This window comes from Buceros rhinoceros, unplaced genomic scaffold (genome assembly GCF_000710305.1).
Source record: "Buceros rhinoceros silvestris isolate BGI_N320 unplaced genomic scaffold, ASM71030v1 scaffold2487, whole genome shotgun sequence".
NCBI lineage: Eukaryota > Metazoa > Chordata > Aves > Bucerotiformes > Bucerotidae > Buceros > Buceros rhinoceros.
Window position 1 is genome coordinate 33,123 of NW_010423818.1, and position 25,324 is coordinate 58,446.

Below are 25,324 nucleotides of genomic sequence, written 5' to 3' on the forward strand. Positions count from 1 at the left end.
TAATGACACCGTAAAAGTAACTTTAAACACCACTTTTGGTATCAAAAGCTTGTGGAGCAAAAGCAAAACACTGAATAACTCCTTTTTTAGGATAACTTACATGACCCTGCTTATTTGGAGACAAGTGAACCACAGGATCCTGCCTCATCAGTCTTCCACTGGGGCTTTCTCTGAAGGATGGCAGAACTTTCGATACTGCTGGGAGATGGCATGTTGGCTCTGCAATACAGCACACAGTGATGTACCGGAGAGCAAATGCAGTGCAACAAACAAAGAAAGTGTGTACTTTTATACTGGAATTTTTCTAATACTACCATTAGCCAAAAACTTCGGATACCAATAACAAATTCATTCCAAATGAAAAAAAACAAAACCAAACCCAACCAACTCTTTTTTGACAAAACACAGGTAAATGAGGGCCCACTCCTGCCTGACATAAATCAGTAAGACTTCATTAAAAACCCGTGGCCACCATCCTGGTTCTTGCTAGAACAACCTGAATGGTATCACGCTCCATTATCCAACAGCACTCTATCAGAGCATTAAAGCAGCAGAATATTCATTTTCACAGTATATTGACACTGTATCTCTACATGCACATCGCCTATGGACACAAGATTAAAAAATCTGAAGATGCTCATTTATTCTACTGTATTCCACGCAAGGCAGGACAATACCAAAAGTTATCACCTAAATGAACACATTTTCTCCAGTACAACTATCGTGCTATTTCTTGTCAAAATTAAGGTGAATTAAATAAACATTTTCTAATTGAAGAGATTGCAAAAAATCTGTGGAAATCACAATATTCCCTTAAAAACCCACTGGCTGTGCATATAGGAACTGCACAGATGTACAAAAGCGATACTTATTAAGCTAAACCTGAAAAAAGTGGATGGAGCTCAAATCACTTGTCTTACATGGACCCTCATAAGGGTGCTCTTTGCTGATTAAACCTAATTTTCCTTTGGGACTTAACTGTAGAGGTCTAGAGGGTGTCCAGACATAGCCCATCAGGTACACAATTGCCTTCTCAGAGCCCAAGGCCAGTATTTTAAAAGGGTCTTTCTCAGTTGTGACCCTTTTCGTGTATCTCTTCTCCCGTGGTTATGCAATACTGTGCACTTTGAGAAGTGCTGCATTTAACTAGACTATGTGATTATGTACATCAAGTACTTAATACCCATGGTAACAAGTGGTGCTTTGCCCAACGCAGCCACAGTTTGTTCATCTTGATCTGCAGCATCACCAGCTTTTTAAAAAACAAACAAAAAAGGGTTTTTTAAATATAAAAGTGTAATAAAAATAATTTAAAAATATTCAGACTTGATTCTCCCTGGCAAGTGGTAGCAAGCAGTGCTGGTGCACAAAGAACAAAGGTCTTCTGTAGCTAAGAATGGGCCATCAAGGAGTGAGAGTGTGGATCCACTGCACCTAATGCCTGATTTACCTTGAGAGAGATTATCCTAAGCAGAAACGTGCTCATTTGTCATAGACCCAAACTCTCACCTAGATTCCCACGACTGGCAATAAAGACTCCGGTCAGAGATGCAGCTTCCAACTGCGACTCTACGAATGCATGATAGTACATGAGAGATAAAATACAGGGACTATGTTTCCCAGCTTTTGCCAAATACCGGAGCTGTCTCTTCTACCACACAATTTTTCCTGTTCTTTTTGGCCTTATTTATTTATTTAGCTAATATGGTGACACCCGACACTGTAGGAGAGAACTTGCTGGCAGCTCCACTTGCTGGCAGCTCCAATACCCAACTGTTGGTCTGCAAAAGCAATGCTGAGCAAAAGATCAGTTTCACATGTGTCGTTACCATCACGGAGTATCAAAGCATATGCGATTAGAAACTGTTCTGTCAAAATGAGAACTGCGGATCAGTATAATCACGGCTTTTTAGTGACTAGTATGGGGGGAGTTGTGAGGGAGGGACTGACAGATGGCTTCAATAACAAGGCACAGCTCACTGAGGTTGTGAAGGTATCTGAATAAAGTACATCTTCAGAACTTGAGGCTGGCATTTGTCTTAAACTCCTCCTGATCTCATCGAACCTTATTCTGTGTTCAACACCAGCCCGTTTACTTAGAACAAAAGCTGTGATGCAGCAAAACGGTGACCTATATGGGCAACAGAAGAAGTATGGTAACAAAGTCAAAACCCCCAATCTCTCAAGATTGACCACGGCCATCATGCTGGATCAGTGCAGTTTGCAGCCAGGACATTTCCAGTGGTGTCGATCTCATTGGTATCTACTCAAGTCAAGCCACAGCTGTAGCAAAGGGTGTAAGCGCAAAAGCTTCAAGTGAAGGCTTAACAAAACAAATTTTCATACCCGGCTATTTTACGTAGTTAACGTATTTCCTCAGATGACAGCTTAATTGCCAAGCGCAATGAAAATGTATACGCTGGTGGAAGGCAATTACCAACCTACAGATTTACTCCACTATTTAAACTTTAATTGCATTTTTTCCATCTTGTACATGGTATTTTTATATCTTCAATGATCAAATAATCAATTTGCATTTACATAGCACTTTATGAAAGGAAGCATCACAAGTGCTTTAGACAAACTAAGCAAAAATTAAAGTAAGCCAACATACTCGGGAGAGTCGGTGAGGTCAGGCAAATCCTCAACTGCAAAGGAAATTAATAAGTGTGCCTACCCAACTGCTCCTAAAAGGACAGAGTGTTTCAGGATAAGAGCATTAAGGTGGATTTAAGTTTCACAATCAAATGAAGAACTGAAATCAGTTCTTCCTCAGGTGATATGCACAGGTCTCAAGGAAACAGACTGCAGAACCTGGTACATGCTCCAGACCTCATTATTCATCCTGATGAACAGGGTTAACTTTCAAAGACACTGAAAACACAGTGCTTAAGCAGGTTCTCTCTCTGCCTGGAGAAGTACTGCCAAAGTCACCTTGCAGTTAGCACCACTTGCTCATTGTAAAGAATTAATTACCTACCCATCTGGTCAGCGATACTATCCTCACTTCTTTGCCAGCTGGGTGTGGATTTGCCGCTACCACCCGTATCTGATTGCGTGTTCTGCCTGTCGATGGAAGCAGGCGATCTACGGCTAATTCCAAACCTGTTGTAACACCCCAAAAAACAAAGCAGAAAATTATTTTAAATATGCATAAATCTCACATAAGGAGAAAAGAATTCTTTAAAGGAGCTAGTGTCAAGCAACAGGACAGATCAATGCACAGCACAACTCCTTGAGGGATTTGTAATGTGTTTCCACTTAATTTTTGTGGCAGCTTTCTGGATCCATTTAGCATCTTTAAGATTACAGTACACATTCATTTATTGAGCCTCCTTGTTCAAGAACATCTGGATACAGTGCATACACTTGAAAAAAAAAAAAACAAAACATCCAGAAATAATGTGATTGGTTTTCATTCACATAGATATTTATATGGAAAGGTGACCAGACCATTACATGGTTAAGGAAAATCGACCACAATAAGTAAAACTTGAAAGTCTGGATAAAAGCCACACAGGGAAATGAGGTGAGTTTATTGGGAAAAGATACCAAAGATGACTGGGAAAGCACTACTCAAACTAGTCCAAGCGAGTTTGTCGGGACAACCCTATGGATCTCAGCCATGTCCCTGGGCTCTAAGCAAAACACTAGTAAGGTCACACCTAGGTGAGGCAGACATATATGCAAACAACATAGATTCATCTGAGACAAATTACACTGCCATATGTTTTACATAAGCTTTTATAAAGTTGACTGTATTGCTTATGGATTCCCAAAGCCTGGGGGTTATAAATTCTGCAAATAAGTTAGTCGATTATAAAATAATTTGAGTGGACTACTGTAAACTAAATACAGCTGTAGGAGAGCAGTGGGACATATATACCTACTGTAGTTGAAGAAAGCATAGAGAGCAAAAGGAAAACTGCATTCAATGGACTTCGAAAATCCTGGTAGATTAGTCAGATGGATTTTGGAAAGCTCGCTAAAGATAAACTGAAGGAGAACAAGATAATGACAAAGACGACATACACAGCCTCTATGTCATACCAAAGTCTTCATGACTTATACACCTAAAAGCCTGTAAGAATTAAATCTATAATTCTGTATTACATATAAATCACTTAAGTCTATAAGAATTATAGTTGGCTTCAGAATTGGCAGATCAATCATTAAGAATTAGTAAAGAATAATGCATTTCTGAGGTGGTTTTTTTCTTTTTTATCAGATATACCCTGAAGGAAGAAAAAAAAAAAAAAAAAAAAAAAAAAAAAAAAAAAAAAAAAAAAAAAAAAAAAAAAAAAAAAAAAAAAAAAAAAAATCGCACTCTACATGCACAGAGTAACACTCAAAAGAATTACAACAACCTGATATATTCTCTACATATCAAAGAATTTCTCTAGCTCTGTTTAATAGCAACAGAAAAACAGAATAGCCAAACTGTACTTTCTCCTCACTCTACTCGCTACAGCCTGCCCCACAGAACCTGCAACGTAAACCGGACATCTGCCCAGCTGTCGGAACAGGCTCAGCGTGGTTATCCCATCTGGAAGGTCATGAACTTATGAACCCACCAAAGAAACAGAACAACAAAGTCCCACTCGCATCCTTAAAGACACGCAGCTGGAATACGCCTGTACATGCAGCACAGCTCCAAAATGCCACATTTTGAAATCTGGGCCTTCTAAATTTTACCCAAACATTCACCACTCCCTGGTATAGCCAACATAGGGGTTGATGAATAAAAAAAAAAGTGACGAAAACCTGGATACATTTGCCCTCTGAATGCAAACCACTTAAACTGAAATTGCCTGAAATGAGTAATGCTTTTCTTTCTCTATTCACAGTCTAGCTATGACTTCACTTAACCAAATTCCTAAATTAAACACGATGAATTCAATACCAATTCAACAGATGCATAAAATCATAAACAGAAGATTTCAAAAGCTGATTGATTCTTTAAACACTGATCTGAGGTAATTTTCAAACTTCTAAGACTTTGAAGTATTTTGGGAAAAATACCTTTTCATGATAAAATAACTAGAAGTTGGAATCTAAAAGAAAAATCCAACCCTCTCACCCCCCAAAACCTTGATGCGATGAAGTTGCCCTGCATCAAACATTTTACTGTGTTGTCCTCTTACCCAAACCCCTTAATGTTCACATGTATAAAAGCAGTCAGTTTGGCACTTGGCATATTTTATGATGTGGCATCTTTTTTTCAAGATTAGATGTACAAAACCACCATGTTTCTAATTTCATTTCATTAAAATAAGTGCTCTACTAATTGAGCAGCAAGAAATGTCTTTAGATTGCCTTTTTTTACATGAAGTGGGTTATTTAAAAGCAGGAATAATAAATGCAGGTGGTGCCATATTCTGTGCCTGCTAGGGTATTTAGGAACGTATTTAGGAACGAACCCCAAAATATCAAAGGAAAATCAGTCTGGATTAAAAGGACAGTTAAATTGTTTAAATGTACTTTATGCATATGTCATACGAAGAAACTAATTATTTTGCTGGTTTTGAATTTCATTTTTACATTCAACAATCATTTATTAGATATACATACCTTCAAGTAAACACAGGATAACTATATGAAACACAAATACCTACATCAAGACCAATCCGGACATTCTTGAAGGCAGTCACGTTTTTGTCTATACCCAGCTGAGGATACGAACGGATAATCTAGAAGCAGCAGTAGTTACTGCTCTTACCCATGTCAGATAGAGACTGGACGCATACCCATGCTTCCAATCATTTAAAGTTTCACAAACTTTCAAAACCTGTCATATCATGCAACAAGAAAGAAATGTATACACCTATTATGCAGTTGAGATTTCCTGCACTGGCAAGTCTCAGGGACTGGCATACCTAGAGCACACTGGAGCCTCACCTTGGGAAGATTACCTTCAGGACATGGTGCCCCCTCAGCCCATAATCCAGCCCACCCTTCCCTCCAACATCTTAGCAACTGAATGCTACAATCTTTCTCTTATTTTAACAATATTTATGGGTTAATCACTGACCAGCTCTACCTGGCGCATGAAACATCACTACGGAGTTGCCCTGAATCCGGTCTCTTGGACAACTATCAACAAAAGATGCACATGGAACTGCAGTGATTTTCAGTTATATGCTACACATTGCTCTGCTTATTGAGGCAAGGGAAAGTTTCCTTCATAATTCCATTTTTCATGCTTTCCACTTAGCCTGCTAGAAAATAGTTGGAAAGTCCCAAGTAAATATGATTCATATGTACAAACATAGTATGGGAGACAAAGTGCTCTTCCTATAAGAACAGAACATAATAGTCAAATAGTTGGAGTTTAATAAGTGATTTCTCTTTTTTAAAAAAAGTATCCAATAAGGAACACGTAATGTTCAGGTATTAATTATTTCTTTCACTATTCTCTTTAAACAGCTGTTTCCTTGCACCACATTAAAACTTCAAGACCAAAAAGACTGTACATGCAAGGTTTCTAGGACACATCTCTCTGCTGAACTTGCAAAAAGCTCAAAGAGCGCTGTAGTGAACATTATGTGTATAATTAAAAGATGGAAATGGGTTGGGATGGGCGCTGGTGGGCTCTGAGGCCAACTCAGAACAAAATCCCTAGTGTGTCTGAAAAACCCGCCCTACTCAAGCCGTCAGGGTTGTGACGGTCTGAGGACATATGGCAGCAATACCTTTTTTGTAGAGCAAATGACGTAGTTGGAAAAGAGCAGACAAGATCTTGGGAGCACAAGCTGCTCTTCAGAATTCAAGGCAACGCTTAAGTGCTGCTGGCATGTATAAGGCAGGAAGGATGCAGTGTATCAAGAGGTTAAGTGCTTTTTCCAGCTGCAGAGCTTTGGAAACACTTCCACTCAGTTTCCTTACAGCAAAGTTTAAAGGGTTTAGAGCAAATCTGCTTATGTCAGTAGGACTTAAGCGCAAACTCAAATAATGACCTGACCAGGTCTCAGTCTCATGAATCCAAGCCTTCCTGAAGGTGTGCAGCAGAGAAGAGATGGCCTCTTCAGAAAACCTCAAACTGAACTGCAAGGAGGAGGACAGGGAGGCCAAGTCTTCAGTGCTCTGGAGCAAGAAGCAGCACTTGTTCAAACACATGCTCAGAAGGGCATTCTCTGGACTGACACAGAGCGGCGTCCCCTCACAGGCACCTGAACAGGCACAAGACAGTGCCTTATGCTAAGCAGTTTCTGACAACAACATTTAGTCTTAAATAAAGAAAAAGACAGTCCTATGTTATAAAAGACCCAAACCAGAACGAATCACACACAATGACCTGCACCACACTTGAGAAGACTTCAGGGGGAATCTTTGCTGTGTGTAGTCCTATGTTATAAAAGACCCAAACCAGAATGAATCACACACAATGACCTGCACCACACTCGAGAAGACTTCAGGGGGAATCTTTGCTGTGTGAACTATTAGTAGTTTTGCCCCTTTATCTTCTCTACAGGAAGTAATTTGCAATGTGGTAGAGAGCTCTTCTGCTGCCAATTACTTTTTATCCTACTTGGAGATGCTTGATTCATTGCTCCTTTCAGTGCTCTCTGAAAATGATACAAACTTAATTTCTTCCTCTGCAAGTTGCCCATTGGCACTGGATCACTTCAGAGAGTTTGAAGATTTCTGGAAAGCTGGAAGAAAGCGCCTTAAAACAGGATGGCTGTAAATACGTGCACAAGATGCTAGCTGTGGATTACTTCTGTGGATTACTGCATAGCTTCTGTGCCTACACAACTGAAGTCTCAGTTGCGTTCAACACTACTTTGCTTCAACTGTTCGCACAGGCTGCAAAGCCCCTAACCTATCACTTATTTTATTTTGGAATCTAAACCTGTGCAATGAAGCAATTTGCAGCATGAAACCAGTACCTTTAATGAAGATTTTTAAATACATAAAGGTACCTTCGTACAGTAACCTGAGCAGCTGTAGACTAGGATCGTAGAGAGAGATGTTAAGTCACAAAGGGAAAAGGTAGAAGCAAGGGATTTGTAAATGTGACTTTTTCAAGAATCATGACAGTGATATTTGAAAACAAACATGTTTTAATGCATGTGAACAACAGCTGACAGGAGGATGGGTAAGTGCTCCTTTAGTTTAACATACATCACAACAAATGGAACAGAGAACAAAAACCTTTCTGGAAAGAATATGAAAAAAGTCTGGTGCCTACCCTTCTGGCATAGATTTTTGTCTGTACGTGCCCCCACCAGAGCCAGTCTCACTGGAGGATGATAAGTTGCTTGGAGAATTACGGCACTGTTGCGATCTTGCTAAGGCAATGGATGAAACTGTGACGTAGACATCGGAACCGGGAGACAGCCTGGTCAGAGCAAACAAATCAGTCGAATCAGCAATACTGAATAGCAGTATATACTGAAATACCATGGTGCAAAGCATGATGAAAAACACCAGACTGTCTCATCAGCAAAGAACACAGCACCACCGAGAGAGCAGACATTAAGTCAGTTGAAGGATAAGACATTTTCACCTTATTAACCTACTGGAAACAATAGAAAACCAGCTGTAAATGCTGCACACAGGGCAATAAAGGAAGAGAAGCAAACGTGGGAGAAAAACCCCAGCACACACAAGCAAAATATCCCTGTTTCTGAAGTCCCAATTTGTCCCCACAGACTGTTTGTAAGGAATAACGAAGCACACATTTCTCACCCAAATACCAAACAGAACAAAGTATGCCTAGCTCTCTAAACAAACTCTTGCCTGGAATTTAAACTAACTGTAGTTTGCCTATGCAAACTCTTCCGAGAGTATCAAGCTTATCTCTATGCCACCAAAGTTGTTCTCAAATCACAAGGACTAAGGAAATGTATAAATACCTTAAAATGCCTCCTAAAAACGTAACATTCTAATAAAAAACTGTCTCACTGAACTAGTACTCTGTTTGAAAACACAGATCTGAGGCGTATGAAGCTTTCTGCTGTCAGAACCACCATACAGCAAAGAGACGGGTTAGAATTCCAACATGTGCACCTGGGCAGAACGGCTGGAAGCAGCAAGGCTCGCAATGCTCAACTCATATATCCGGTTCCACAGTTGAAGGCTTTTTCAGATAATTTTCTGCTTTGTATATTTTGTTTCCCAAACCCCAACCAACTTCACCAGTGCTGCCCAGTTCTTTGTTCTACTTGGTGGTGACTGATGTCATTCAGAACTTCTGAAGTGGTTTAAATGGAGTTTGAATTACGCCATCCATGAACATCAAAATCCTACTATGAATGCAAACCTTTACTCATTTCAACTCATTTAAAAAAATACTGTAACTTACACAACTTAAACAGCAGCTTCACTTTTAACATTTAAAAAATGCATACTGACTTGAGTGAAACACAGGAATAGTTGCCTCAGTACACAGGTTGGGCCTGGGGATTTACAAGATCTTAGCCAAGCCACTTAATCTCTATCTGTAAAGGAGTGGCACATTTTAAACAGCTCTCACCACGTCACTGTAGGAACTTTAAAAGTTCAGAAACCTCTTTTGAAAATGAAAATAACACCACACTGATTAATGTTACTCCTGTATGTGTGTGTATATATCCAAAGAAGGTGTGTGCGTATATCTATATCAAATGTGCGTTTGTCCCACGCAGTACTTTGCAAACGAGGAGCAAACTAACAAAATCTTAAGCTGGAAAGGGCAGCAGGACTGGACCAATCATCCTGATCATCTGGAATTTCACAAAGCACGTACGGTTAATAGTAACTCCTTTTCCAAGATAAGAAAGGAATGATCTAATGCCTGACCACCACAAGTACCATACCAAATCCAGCAATTCCTTTCTAGTCTACTGAACTGAATTTAACTTATCTCATGTTTATCAAGCAACAATTCTGAAATATTTGATTGCAAAGAACACAGCTCAAGAGTCAAAAACTTGGGGAGCCACGAGCCAAGCAGCTCATATTCCAAATGGCACTCTTCTTACAGGGAGGAAACAAAACAGTTCAGCCAACAGAAATAAGTACTCTCGACAGCACACACTCCGCTATACAGGCGCACACATTTAAACTCAGTGGTGCTCGCAGAGAGACACACTGTAGGTGTATGACCTTTTTTCCCCAATACTAAATTAGAATTTAAAGCAAGAAAGCAAATTACTTCTCAGATAATTTTTGTCAAATCACTTCCGGCTGGAAAGTGCTTACTTTCACTTCAGATTCGGCTATGCCTTGTCTTTCCTTCCCATGCCTTACCAAAAAGTGACAGCGCTGTTCGGAAAGAACGTCAAGGTTTCAGAACAATGTCCTGGAGTTGTAATGCATTTACAAAGGTGAAAGACTTCCAGGGCAAGTAAAATTGTATTATAAATGTGGTCTGAACAACAGCAATGAACAACCAGTCAGGAAGGAGACCCCATTATTTAAAGCAGTAACGCATTTTGTTGGCACAGTTCACAATAGCACTAAAAAACATTAATAGTGAAAGACATTTCATTTTATGTGAAACATATAAATAAAAGAGGTTTAGATTAAATTAGTTCAAATTGACTTTTGAGCTGCTTTGAAATCTATTGATGAAAGGCACTTCCCAAGACAAAAGGAGTATTGTGTTAGTAGCATGCCCCTATAGTTAAGATATTCTGTGCTTTATAATTAAAACCCAAACTAAACCAAGCTATTATCTATTTCAAAAGACAGCTCTAAGAAGAAATTCCAAAACGGTTAAGTGCATGAGTCCCATAACTGAATTTAAAAATAGGCCAAGTGTCCATCGCATTAAACAGATACAATTACACTGCAGTAACTGAACTGGAATTATTCCATGCATGATTTAGTTCTAACAGATCTAGTTCATCCTGAAAGGACTGGTTGAGTCTTGCCAAGTACTAACCTTTTGTTAGAAGATAACCTTTTGTGAAGGCAGCAAGTGGGATGGCATACATTTATTTTGTTTAGTATGACAACTCAGACATCAAAAGCATCCGTCTTGCTCTTAATAAATTAATTTGCATGTCATCAGCTGTAATTTCCTGCTGTCCCCAGTATGCATAGGTACATATCATACGCATCGTAAGAAAAACGTCAGTCTAGCAAACTTTGAGCCTGTGGCCTCAGGCAGTCTTCAGGTATACAACCACACACAGGTGCCTTCTCCATTAGGACCTCGGCCCTGCGCAGTTTTATTTTGGGCTACAGCTTCTCCTGCAAGAGCTGCACAGCTCGAAGTGAAAAAGCTGCAGGCTAAGAGAAAAGATGGCCTTACAGTCAAGGACTTCAGTGCTGACTTAGCAAGCTGAGTTCTTATCTTGTACTTGCTGCAGCACTCCAGTATGACCACTGACATATTTGTTAAAGAAAATTATTTCTTTCATTGTCACTAATTGCAAGTTTCTCAAAGGCCTCTTTGATTCTGTAGCCCCATTTACTTCTGAGCTGAAAACTAACCAAAGCACCTGAAGTCAGCTGTAATTTGAATATATAAAATATTAACAACGCTGGGAATATGAGATGCTCTGAATAAGACACAACAAATGATAAGAACGTTGTCTGTCTACCTTTGTTCTTAATCTGAAGAGGGTCAAAGACATATCTTCTCACATAAGAGTTTTGAAAGTTTGGTTTAATTATTACCCATGAAGCATTCAGAAACTATAGTAATGGGCACCACTGTAAAGCTTAGAGGGGAATTAGTAATTGCATCTCTACATCAGGATTTGAACGCCATCCAGTAAATAAGGGATGGAGTAATGAAGAGGAAAATAAAATATTAAATAGTTCTTCTTTAATGAGCTGCATCCACTGTGTGAACTGAATTAGGCAGATGTCCTCTCTTATCAAAGGAAGTCTCAGAAAATATGGTTACACAAGAGTTCTGAATAAAATTACCCAGTAAATCTTAATTTTGCCATGCTTACCTTCCATGTATTTTATTTTTGCAATCCTCATAATACCACAGGACTTGACAGTTTTCTGAAAACACTGACTCAATGCTCTCACATTAAAAAGGAAACCAAACCATTTAAAAAGGAAAAAAGAACATCAGCAATTTTGGGGAAGGGGATAGCAAATGAACAGAAAATACAATTATGCTATCACATTGTACCTTCTCAAATATTTTTCTTCAATTGATCATCGCATTTCAGAAAACGTGTATTGTAACAAGAGAAGACATAGAGGCAGGCAATGGGACAACCAGAGGTACAGAACAGCTTCGGTATGAAGAAACACTGAACAGGCTACAGGGCTCCACAGATTACACACTTTTATCATATCTGCTTCAATCCCCCTAACGTGAATTATATCGGATCAAGCAAACTATGACTATCCCTCATGAAAGAGGAGCAAGTAGGAGACCTGAAACTATGAAGAGACCAATCAGCAGGCATCTGGATGGAGAGATGCCCCCCACAGCCGTTAAACACAGCGGTACAGGTGTATCCGGCTCCAGGAGATCTTCAACAGGAGAACAGCCAGGAGACTGTGGGAGCTGGTAAGGAGTCTTCCTTCACACCTGTAAGCTTTTCTCCTGCTTTTCCCTGGTCCCTGCTGATGACCACTGTCAAACAAGCTAAGCTAAGCAGCAGCAGATACAGATTTTTATATAATATGGGAACAGTTTAAACTAGTATCTATCTGCAGGAATTAACCTATAAACTACTACTGCCACAGTTACTGTCACTGATTACATGCAGGCGTCATTCAAAGAAGTGTGAAGTTTTAGGGCAAGACTGTGCTCCAAAGTCCTCAATAAGACTTAAAACCAGTCTTAATGAATATTGTTCCAATACTTCCACACTGTGGAGTTCTACTGTCAGTGCCCGACTGCAGTCATGCCGTAATCCAGTTTTCCGTTTGGTTTAAAACATTGACTGTGGTCAGAAACTTTCTAGTTAGAGCCTTCCGCTCTCACCCAGAACAGTAGTGAACTGCACACTGAAGTGCACAGGACCAGCAGCTTACTTTGCTCATTGGTTTTCACACTTTTCAAATGCTTGTCAATTAATCAAGTTTCAGTTAAGACTGATTCCAGTTTATGATACGTTATTTAAGAAGAAATTATTGTCTAACACTTTCTCATCTCCTTTCCCTTTACAATTTTTCTTAATAAAGTTTGGAAACCGAGTGTACAAAATAAAAACTGAAAATTGGGAGGGAGAAAAAAATCAAGCTCTAAAACTATATCTTCAACTACATCTTCCCCAATAACATGAGCTCTGGCATCCTTCATATACTTATTATTTATTGTTGTTTCACTTAATGTATTACTGTGATATTTATTCATGGTTATAGGCTATAGAGTGTCCTGTGTGAACTAATCAGTGTTGTGAAAGAAGCTGTAATGTGGAATTTATTGCATTTATCTTATTAGATATTTCAATTTTAAAGTTGCAGGAACAGTTGAGATTTATTTTAACATTTATAAAGTTTTAAGTCATTTTGCCTGCCTATAAAACATGCACATCAATCATGAATACATTGAAGGACCCAGGATACTATGAGGAACAGAAAAAAAAATACGTATAAGCTAGTGAGTTGCATAGACAAAGACTATGCAGTGAAGACAAATTTAAGTACTCTGATGGTTAGGCACAGGACTGGGCATTTGTCTGCCTTCTCAGAGCAAGGGACTGTCAAGCAAGGTCCTCTCCCACAGGCGACAGCAGTCTCCATAGGGAGGCAAGATGCGTCGCAGGAGGTTGAAGTTGGATATTAGGAAAAACGTCTTTACTGAAAGGGTTATGAAGCATTGGAACAGGCTGCCCAGGGAAGTGGTTGAGTCACCGTCCCCAGAGGTATCATAGACGTGGAATTAGGGATACCGTTTGGTGGGACTTGGCAGTGTAAGGTTTATGGTTGAACTCAATGATCTTAACGGTCTTTTCCAACCTAAACGATCCTATGATTTTAAGATGCTTTTATGTATTTGAAGTGAAATCCTCCTGTTCTCAGGACTGGTAATGCAGCTTTTATTTTTTAACACAGTTAAATGGAATAAAGTGAAAATACCAAGAGGAGTAAAAAAGAAATTTATTTCACTCAATATGCGTATTTAGAGACTCTAGCTACATAAAGCGATCCTCAAATATCACTAGTAGGTAATTCAAAGAGTTAAACCTGTACTCAGAGAGCACTTTGTATTCAAAGAGGGGAATGCTTGTCTCTTAGACTGTTTTTGTTTTCATTAAATCCTTCAAATACGTTTTTTTTTCCTAAATACTTAACATAAGTCATGGATTTATTGCTGGTAAGTTATCATTAAAATGAGTACCATGTCAGGACTGATAGTGCCTCTATTTTATTCTTTGAAATCCCACCTGCTGGAGCTCCCACGTGGAGCTATGACTACTGATGGTAGTGACCTTCCGTGGTCCAGGGTGACTGCTGTCAGCGCTAGTTCAGAAACCATCTCAGATGCAGAGCTTAAAGAGCCCCATGGATCAGTTTACTATGGGTTTCTCAGCTGCCGCATCCCTTAAAACACAAATGACAAATTATAGATTGCTGTTGCCTTAGTGGCAGATGAGATCTGCCATCACTGTCACTGTGACCGGCTCAATAAACAAAGAACACGCAGTCAAAAGGCAGGAGCGCAGAGCTCCAGCCTCAAGGCAGCTAAGTACTACCATCAGTCCAACATCAGCTAGTCTGAATTGCGGCTCAGCACCGCAGTAACACAAGTGATTGTGATACCTAGACCACAAGCCAAGATTGAGGTTGCAGCTGTAATTTAGCACTGGAATTACGTATTGATGCTGATCTTCATAGCTAAGTTGCCGGCCCCACTGACACTTAGGCAGTAACTTCTTTTCAAAAGTGAAGCTGTAATGGTAGTAAGGATATCTAGGATATTATGGCTCATAGGCAAAGCAGTACAGACGACAGGTGCTCTTTTCAAAAACCCCTTTAAAATCTCTCTACAGAACACAAATACTGCAGAGACAGACAGTGAAGTAGCCATCTTGTACACAGTGGGGTCAGGTTTATAACCATGTTAATCAGAGTGCCCTTTTCTTGGGTCACAGGGACCTTCAGTACAGACCCGAGTACCCGTATTTCCAGGTTACCTTTGGTTCTCCATTTCTCCAACAGACAGAGCTAGCAAAGAACAAACTGCAGGCAGAAAAGCACAGCAGAGCACCATCACTGCTACCTGCACCAGAAACGGATTCCAGCATCGCCTGATACGTGATCTTGATGCTATAGAAAGTATGACACTTAGCGATGAAAATTTAAATGACAGTAGTTAAGAGGGCTATGAAAATCTCATCTTTGACGATTTTAGAGATTTTACACAACTACAAGTATCTGAGATTCCCCAAAAGCAAAGCTTTCTTTTATCATGCAGGGGAAAGATAAACGAGTCTTGCAGTAAGCTTATTGGTTTTTTCTTTTTTTTTAATTCCCTTATTCCTTTAAAATGACAAAAATGTATTTTTCTTTACTTTAACTGGAAACACATTAATCTTATGCAGCTGCTGTGATATTTAAACTTGATCCAGCCAAGACTAACACATTTAGCAGACCAGAAAGATAAGAAAGACGACACTTTTCATGCAACCAAAAAAAATTCCCAGCCAAACTTACAAGCTATTTTTATAGTATACTTTTAAGGATAAAAAGATCCAATAGAACCCTTTTTGAATAATCATAATAATAATGAAAAGCCTTAAAAGAATGTCTGGAGAAGAAAAAACCCAGCTACATGCCTTGCAAATGAAGAAAATGGAAACTCTAAGTTTCACTTTTTGAAAACAAATACTGAGTATATGGAAATGTAATTTTCCCTTTGCAAACATTTGTCACGCCATAAGCACCCTCTAGAAGCATCCAGCGACTGGATCAATCTTGGATGCTTTAAGTATGTGATGTTGCCCACGTAGGATTTTATGCACAAGAAAAACACAGCTAATAATACCCCGTCTCTCAGCGCAGCCAAAGGCTCACTCTCCTCAGCATGAGTTGGAAAACAAACAGCTTGAGACTCTAGACAAAACTCTTTGGTTAATATAATGAACTGATGGAAGTGTCTGAAAAAACCAGCAGCTTGACTCAATCTGAACTTCTGCCACTGCCTTAAACTTTGCCCAGGTATTCCTGTGCCTTCTGTAATTACAGAGTGAGATTCTACAGCACCAAAGAGAGCGAAACCTCCCAACATTCCAACTCCTATTCCTTCAAATCCAGCATCTGTCTTCAGCGCTAACAGGCGGATATGGCCTGAAGCCATGTAATTTTTGTATTGGTTCAAAGAGACCATTAGAGAGCTGCCTATGTTTAGCCTGTGTCTGGGGCTAAAATACAATAGTTGTTCCATCACCCACAGACCTCTCCCCAGCAGAGAAGGGAGATCAGGAAAAGGAGAGGAGACCCATAGGTTGAAATGAAAATGGATTTAATTAAACAGCCAAACTAATACCAAATGCCAATATAAAGTATACAAAGTTATACTCAGCCCAGCAAATACACAGTGGTCACAATAAATGTGAAAGCAGTCCACAGGAAGAGAAAGGCGAGCCCAAGCAAGAGACCCCCCTCTACTCAGCAAGCTTCCTCCTTTATAATGGGGGATAATGGCACGGGATAGACCTGAGAGCCAAGCTGGGTCAGCTCCTCTGGCCCACAGACCATGGCAGGCCTCTGATTCTGTCCCAGCCAAATCAGGACAAGAACTAAGCCTAATGTCTCACTGGCTTCTGTGACCTTTTTCCACAGACAATCTTATCAGGTCATCCGTGAAATTATTAGTACTTTTGGTGTTGCAAATCTTCTTTTGCAACTCATACCGATGGGATCTTCAAGTATATACATCTATTCACCTTACAGAGAGCTCCAGTCTGGAGGGCACTCCCTCATCAGTAGGAGTGCAAAAGTGCAATACTGTCTAGTGAAAAAGAAAATTAAGAAAATAAAGTCCTTACCAACTATAATTTCTTAACAAGGTGTCCTACACAGAAGTTTCAAATTCACCTTGGTAGTCTCTTGGTCTTGGCTGTCCCCCCCTTTTTTTTTTTTTTTTTTTTTCCCTTTTTTAGGATGTGAAAATTTCAGGATGTGTTAATTCATTAGAACTCTCTTTAAATTTTCTACAATACGCATCTTATTTCTGCTGCTTGGTGTTTTTCAGCAACATAAAGCAAGATCAGAATCTGTCTAGTTTCTTTCTCGATAATTGTCCAAAGTAAAGAACTACAAGCTACTAGCTTGTTTCCCTCAACAGATCTCTTTGTAAATAGACAGATTTGTACAGATAATAAAAAAAAAGACAGTTCATTTGAATACTATCAAATACATCTTCTTCCATGAAAGAATGAAAGTACTGTGACAGGATGTGCCTGATACTTCTATCTTAATAATTGCTTTCTTGTTTAAAAAACCCAAGACAACAAAAAACCCCAAACCACTCCGGAGAGACGCAAACTTAAAGCAATCTCTTCTGTAGCCTAAAAGGGTCGAAAACTCCCTCATCAGATAAATTTGCTTTCTCTGCTGGTCACAATTCTCCTGCTCAACACCCTGTTAGATGCTATTTTCTGCCTTGGGAGTTTTATAGGCTTGGTAAAGCTATAAAGCTAAACAGGCTAAAATTTTGATTTACTACTTCAAAATACAGAAGTTCAGGAACACTTAAATCTAAAACTTCAACTGCACACTTTAGCAGTTTTAGGATACCATCCAACATACGGAAATAAAGCCAAACAATCCTGTAACACTTCATCTTGTGGTTAATCATGCCAACAAAGGTATTTCCATTTGGCTAATATTTCGCTCATATTCATGTTGCCTTTTGACTAATTAAAATCAAGATTAAAAGCAGCCTTCAGATACTTAGATAAACCTACTGTACTTTTTTTCCAGAAAAGATTCTGAGCAGCAGAAAAAAGCAGAAAAGCTCTTTCTGAAGACACATACCTCCGGCTCTCCAACGGTCGGCCATCACTAGAGATGCTTCGGGGGATGTTGGCTGCTCGTTCTGGGGGTGGCATTTTCCCTTCTCCTTTCCCAGAGCCAATCCTAGATGGTACTGGACTTTGTATCTGGGATGGTACCTGAGCCACATGAGGTCCCTGTCCTTTGCTTGCATTTCGCTGCCATTTGTTATTATTTCTGAATGGAAATTTGAATTCATATGACATTCCTTCATTCACTTTGTATTCCATCACTGGCATACGGTAATTTTCTGACGAACTCCTGGAAATGAAGAAATTCAACATGCTGCTATAAAAAACAAACTAAACATATCCTGTTTGCAAGGATTAAAAACTGAAGACAGAAGCTGAAACAATTCTATGAAACAGTATACGTATGGTTTTCCTTTTTAGAAACATAAATTTAATAAATTTTTATATTCGTAATCTGATTACTGGGTTACAGAAGCTACAAAATCCACTAGAAGGTTATCTCCCCTTTCTAACTTAAAAAGGTCACGGGTTTTAGAAACTACCTGCACCCAGACAAGTAACACCTGAAATGTTTGTTCTTTTTAAGAGAAATCTTTCTGATGCACAGACATCCACGAAAAGACAAGATTCCCATGAATTACACAAGCATTACACTTCATTTTCAAACATCTTTGGCTTTGGAATACCTTAGTTGATTTGCATATTATAAAAACAAAACACTTGCTAAAAACTGTATATGCCAGGGCCAAAAGGTGCCCATTGCTTCCTCAGGATGGTCAGCATAAAAACTGTAATAAAACAGGACATATGCGAATGCAGTCCACATACATATTTTAAATGAGAGATCTGGAAAGCAGATGTGACCTTTAGCTCTCGTAGGGATAATTTTGGTATTTCTTTCGACAACCGTATATAACTCTATTTAAGTGAATTTTTTAATTGGGATTACTTTCCTTACCTACACAAAGCATTATCTAATGAAGTAAACAATCAATGCAAATTTTTCTGCTTCTAGCTCTAATGATTATGCTGTTAGTGCTGAGAAATATCACTATCTCTTACCAGCTAAAATACAAAACAGGTAAACTTGTTATCTGGCTATGCTGAAGTCTGCAAGCTGTGCAGTCTAATAGGAGCAGACAAAATGAAACAGTGGGTGCTGAGGTCTGGGTGTCTACAACGTATACATTCTGTGGTTTTACACTGGCCTATCCTCTATTCTTGACCTGCAAATTAGATGAGCAGTTGGAAGGGGTGAGATGTGCTCCTGAAGCACATGTAGCTCAGCTTCATCTGAAAGAAAATGTTGGTGTGCTCTCAGGCCACTCTGCGATGTGAACCGCTGCATGGTAGATGGGAACGATCAGAAGATTTAGTATCAAAGTCCACTCACAACCTCTTTCACGGGCATCCCCTTCCTGTGGGGAAGGAGCTTGCGTGCCCTTGTGAGGTTGAGAGCTGTGCTGGTGGTGGCATGTGCCTCTGGTGGGGTCTCCCAAGCCAGACAGGTCTCAGCTGAAGGGTCAGACACAGTGTGTCCATGGGCAGGATGGGCTCACTAGCCTTCGGGCAGCCATCCTAGGAGAAGGACAGCTCTGACTCCAAACCCGAGCAGATGGAGCTCGTTTAGACCTGTAAGGCTCCATCTCAGAGAAGGACACTCTGACCAAACCTACGACTGAGGACTTTGCTGTCACCGTCCAAGCTCGCTGGGCCCTGGCAGATGAACCTCAGGTGTAAAGGGTGGAGCCAGTTCCGCGCACTCTGCGCCTCACCTAAAAAACCCACCGCGCAGCCCCGAAGGTTTACTCATGTTTGCAAAGCCCTGTAGCGACAGGTGAGGGACGAAACGGCAGGTGAAAAGGTGCACTGGAAGCTGCAGACCCAACCCTGCACGCCGGCGGCTCAGGACATTGGTTGCTCAAGACTGACCCAGGAGGTGACAGACTCGTTCGGCAGCATCCCGAACGACCCAGCAACCTTTTTCAAGGAGAGCACTGCTTGCTCCACACGGAGAGGGGCCTAGAAAAGGTGGCCTAACCAAAGCTCATCTCCCCACTCACAACCTGACTAAAATCTTGATACCCTTGGTTTTTATTTTCTCTTCGCATTTGATGTCTCTACTGTTTCCCCCAGTGATTATGTACTTTAGCAGTCTGGGTTTCTCTTTTGGTTTTTTTGCAGACATTGTTAGAGTTTACGAAGCAGGAATACACCATTTCCTCTTGCTGCTATGTCCTTGACTTCAAGGTCAGCCATCAGTCCACCAAATGAGTTCAGTGGCAATGTTTTAATGACCATCTTTTAGTTGAGATGTAACAAGGCCTGCCTCTGTGCAGGGCATTTGGTTGTGAATCAGGGTGTTTGGATATATTTTTGTGTCTGCTACTGACCATGTACATGTGCCTACTGGCAAACCATCTCACCTAACTGCATCCCTGCTCTTCTTCCAACTTCAATTTATTAGGATAGGGAGCACTTCTCCTATGAGTGTACTACATCAAGCAGAACCGATCTTTATTTTAGTTACAGTCTGTAGAAGTTACTGTGGAAGAAATACTAAATGACCTCCAGAAGACACAGGTAAAGGACTCCCAATTTCTCCCCAAAAGAGAAATTGCTTTGTGTGAAGATTTAAGTTAAATCTCTATAATGTATGTAGGATAGCTACAAATTCAAGACACAGTTACTAAACCTTAATGATTCTGGATGCAGCAATCAGGATAAAGAGTTGCTTTATGAAAATTTATTACTAGGCAATAATCCATCAGGAACATTTGCTCACCACAAGACAATTGCAAAATTCACTGATGCTGAGTACAGTATTTCAAAAAAGTGCAGTAATTTCTCTTCCTGCTACGGGTTTGGATACACTAAAGCTAAGCCTGCTTTGGGTTGTTCTTAATTTAGTTCAGGAATAATAGGATCTGTGCTTTTCACACAGATTTTTCTGCTCTAATCCTTTTGCTATGATTGCAAACTTTCCATTTGCTAGGCCTGCTAAATACTGTACAAAAGCTTTCCAAATACCTCACAGGTGACCTTAGGCCACTGCTCATTTTAATCCTTGACACGTATTAAATTTTCCACTGACAACTAAAGGACAAATAAAACTCCTTTTCTCTCTGCTCCTGTTTTGCTACCAGTTAAAAAAGGAGTTAACACGGCTCACAGTACAACCAAACATGAATTCTTCTTTGTACAAGGTCTTTGCTCAGAGATGGTATTTCCTATCAATGTAATAAATATGCATTTAAGTTCAGCCCCAAACTTAAGTATACAAAGATTTAGCATCTATCCCCACAAAAACATCGCCTAATTAGGAAACAGCAAGGAACACACTGAACTTTGATAACTGTACTTGCTGCTTCTCAGCAAATCTAGCATAAATCTAGAGTTAGCCTGCAGGCAAATTGAGCCTATTAAAGACCATTCCACGTTAATCATGCAGCATTTACAAGATAGTGATACAGGATGTCAGGAACACGGGAATCAGAGTTAGAGCTGTGGCTGAATGCTACAAACAGCTTCAGAGAATTCAGATGGGAGTAGTAAAAATTATAAAAAGCTTTAGCGTGAGTTCAGGAAAAACGGAGGAGCTGAATATCTAGTTTAGGGAAAAAAGCATGTATTACTGCTCATTTCTCATCAAGCAACATTTTAAAGCGATAAAAGCAATAATACAGTTGACACAAGCCTCAGGCTTAACACAGTTGGGAAGTGAGAGAGAGGCAGCAAGATCACTACTGAGTAAAGAATTGCAATTTGCAGCAATTTCTCTGACCAGATCCATACCTTTGATAAACTCCATCATTTACAGCCTTACTTATTTGTGACAGTAGAAGAATGTAGGTCTATTCATAGCTTTCAAGAATTCCACTCAGACATTGCAACACGGGAACATAGGCAGGGAAATGTAAAATTAATTTTGATGCACCATAAACACATAACTGTCAACAGCACCATAAACACGTAACTGTCAACAAAGAGTTGTTTGATTTCCATGTTAAATTCCATGAAATTTAGAGGATACACGAGATTCTTCCAAATTTTATTAAATGAGTTATTCAGTGAAGATTTCGTGGGGCCTGGAGTCTGAGTATGGGCAGTTTTTCCTGACCTCCTCTTTCACATTACAATACTGGATACTATAGTATAATCACACCATGGGTTTCAGAGGGTAACACTTATTCTGTGGTGTTTCTTGCCCCACCCCCCCACCCCCGACACAATAAATCAAGATAAAATGTCAGCCCAAATGTAGCTATTACACAATACCTGCGTGGTGTGCAGTCCTCATACGGAGGGACAATTACAACCTTCACAGTTACTGATGTTCTGAGAAGATCAATCATTTGCTCGTGGCTCAGGGTGGCTACAGCCACCTTGCAGATTTCCACCAGCCGGCTGCCTTGTCGCAGTCCTGCCTGCCATGCGTAGCCATAGGGCTCAACGTCCGCCACAATGCCTTCATAGTTGACGTGGAAACCAAGCTGACCCAGACCGTTCCTACGGAGAGTCATCTCCACTGTTTCACAGCCCTTAGTCACAAGCTGTGAATTGAAAAGAAGACAGAATTTAATGCATGGAGAGACCTTCAGTGCTTACAGAGGTTTAAGGGCTCCATTTTTGCATAATCAAGCAACGCCCGAGACAACGGTGGGACACAATCAAGGAATATGTATCAGAGTCCTAAGTACATAATTGGCTGAAATGAATCTTGTCACTCAAACTCGTATTTTCAGTAGAGTCTGGTTACCCAAGTTCTGCTTTTGACATTTTTAGTGCAGCCGCAGGAATTTTAGGAAATACGTGGCAGCACACAACAGAGGTTACATAAGCATCTCCTTGTATTTCATGCTTTAGTAACCAAACACTCGTTCTTCATTTCTAGCTGTTTCAGTAAATTGCAAGATTACTTTCAGTCACAATTGATGGGATGCACCTACTTAGTACAGTAAACTGGAGTCTGTGCCAACTCTTCTATGTCCCATGAGCATGCACACTGTCAAGAGCAATTTAATAGGGCCTGGTTTTCCCTTTTTCCTGGTCATTACACAACCACAGTTGTGAAATTGCAGGAAAGACAATATGTGAAACATAACACATTCTTTTGTAACTTAACTGGATAAAAAATGTGCTTGGACAGCTATTTTACAGACAGATACAATAATTCACTGCATTTTCAGTTTATCACATGCATTCAGCAAATCCAAAGGTTGCAGTAGGGATTGGAAGTGCACCCTGCTGGCAACACAGTAAGTCAGCCTCAAAGATACTACAGCTTTGTTTGAAACAAGATACAACAAGCCTGTAAAATAGAGAAGGGGAAGGAAAACAAAGAAAAGAAATAAAGTGATGCTTCTATGTTTATTGTGTGGGAGCAATTAATACATCTGAAGGCCCTGCCTTTTTTTTTTCTTTTTTTTCTTCTTTAACATATTGAGACATTTTCAACACACAGACAACCACAGGAGGTTGGCTGATATCTGATAAACGTGAAAGCAATATTGGGTTTTAAGAAATAACAGCAGGAAAGTCCTTACAGATTTCACAATAAACAATTAGAACAGTTTTAGGGATCCCAACCATTACTTAAAAATTGAAGCCTTACTTGGTGGTAGGGCAAGAGGAGAAAGCAAAGAAGGAACCAAACAAGAGAACACATTCTAACCTCCAGCCTTTTGACGATCTCTTTGATATCATCAATGTTGCTGATGAAGCTCTCCAAAGAAACACATTCACCCCTCTCATAGAATATTTTGATATTTGTGTCCGTTGAAGTCCACCCTATCACATCTCGACAGGAGCAATTGAACACTACGCTTTTCGTGTCCTGTTCAATGAGTACTACAAACTCATTAGAGATGCCTAGGAGACAGTCTATTTCCATACCCTTGCTGTAGTCCTTTGCATGGACACTCCATACAATGGCACCAGAACTATAGATCTCTGCTCCTGGATAAGGCTTAGACTTTTCTTTCTTCTTTGAAGCAAGCGAGATGAAGGGGAACTTGCCAGAAGGATCAATAGGTGTGTTGGTGACATTCTTCTCTGCCAAGTCTTTCAAGTACTCTTGACGGGTCCTGGTGGCCATCGCACGAAATTTTTCTGATTTATGAGCAGCATTCTCTGCATTAATGACTTTGGCTAGTAAGAAGTCCCTGAACACATTCGATTTAGGAAATGTGACACCTTTTGGAATAGGTGGTCCAAAGGATGGTACATCTCTGGATCTTGTTACAGCAACACTAAAAGAAAGAAAAGAATAAGGAAGAAGTGGAGTGTTTCACTGTATATAAATTCAGCATGTTTTGAATACAAAAAAAAAACTTCCTTTTTTCCTTGAGCCCTCAATTCTTCTCTCCCTTCCTCAGCAATATTCCTATATTTACATTTTAATGTTGCCGGTGTGCAATTTATGTCCCTTTTACTGCATAAACACAAGGCCACTTATTTTTGCATCTAGGCATTTTTGAGCCATTCTCAGTATCACGGCTTAAAAAGAGCATCAAGTACAAAACTGGGGGGTTTTTGATAAGTGATCACTCATGTATGGTAGTTCTCAATTTTGTTTGCTTTTACTGCAAACAGAAAATTTCTAACGCACATTGTTACACAGGTTGGCTAATAATTTAACTACTTAAAGCTGAAAGGCTAATCCAAATGCAATGTGAAGTGTATGATCAATACAAGAAATACAGATAAAACTGACACATAAAGATAAAAACAATAACATCATCCCAGAAGGCCAGTTTCAGTGTGAGAATCATCTTCTGGTGACTGAATACATCTATACATCACTCTACTGATTATGTTTAAAACTTCTGGATTGAAATCTGCACCAGCTGATACTCCATGCCAGTCATAGAAGCAGACCCCAAAAACATCAGTAATAAGAAATTTCTTAGAAGTTTGGAAACATGTATCAGAAAGAAATGCCTTCTTTTTCAACTCTTCCTTTTAGTTTCTATACCAAGTGATGGACTGACAACAAGACTGCCTTAGGCAATGCCAACAAACTTAGCTGTTCTCTCTGGTCAATTCTCTTTTGATACTGTGCGGATGAGAGTTGTTTGGGATCACTGAAGATTTGCCATTCCAGTCCAGTATCATTCGAGTGGCAGCCTGTCCTAAGAAAAAGCTGACAACCATATTTCGAAGACTTTTGTGACAAATAATGCTGCAATAGTTGAAATATGATTTGCCACATACCTACAATGGGATCTGAAAAAGCATTAACTCATTTTGGCCAAATATGTAATGTGTCATTTGGAAACTGGCTGGTGTTATTTTCTGAATCATAGAATGGTTTGGGTTGAAAGGGACCTTAAAGACCATCTAGTTCCAACCCCCCTGCCACAGGCAGGGACATTTTTCACTAGATCAAGTCACTCAAAGCCCCTTCCAACTTGATCCCCAACATTTCCAGGGAGGGGGCATCC

At 39.8% G+C, this 25,324-nt stretch overlaps 1 protein-coding gene across 2 annotated transcripts in view; it reads right to left on the reverse strand.

The window, feature by feature from the left end:
- SIPA1L1 (signal-induced proliferation-associated 1 like 1) overlaps nt 1-25,324 on the reverse strand; it is a 78,707-nt gene that overhangs the window by 20,905 nt on the left and 32,478 nt on the right. For both annotated transcript variants that reach the window (XM_010140547.1, XM_010140546.1), the window contains exons 7-12: nt 23,554-24,130; nt 22,158-22,432; nt 17,890-18,168; nt 8,192-8,341; nt 2,981-3,105; nt 101-219 (exon numbers count right to left, since the gene is read on the reverse strand). In XM_010140547.1, the coding sequence (XP_010138849.1) occupies nt 101-219; nt 2,981-3,105; nt 8,192-8,341; nt 17,890-18,168; nt 22,158-22,432; nt 23,554-24,130 (1,525 nt within the window). The remainder of the gene's footprint in view (nt 1-100; nt 220-2,980; nt 3,106-8,191; nt 8,342-17,889; nt 18,169-22,157; nt 22,433-23,553; nt 24,131-25,324) is intronic.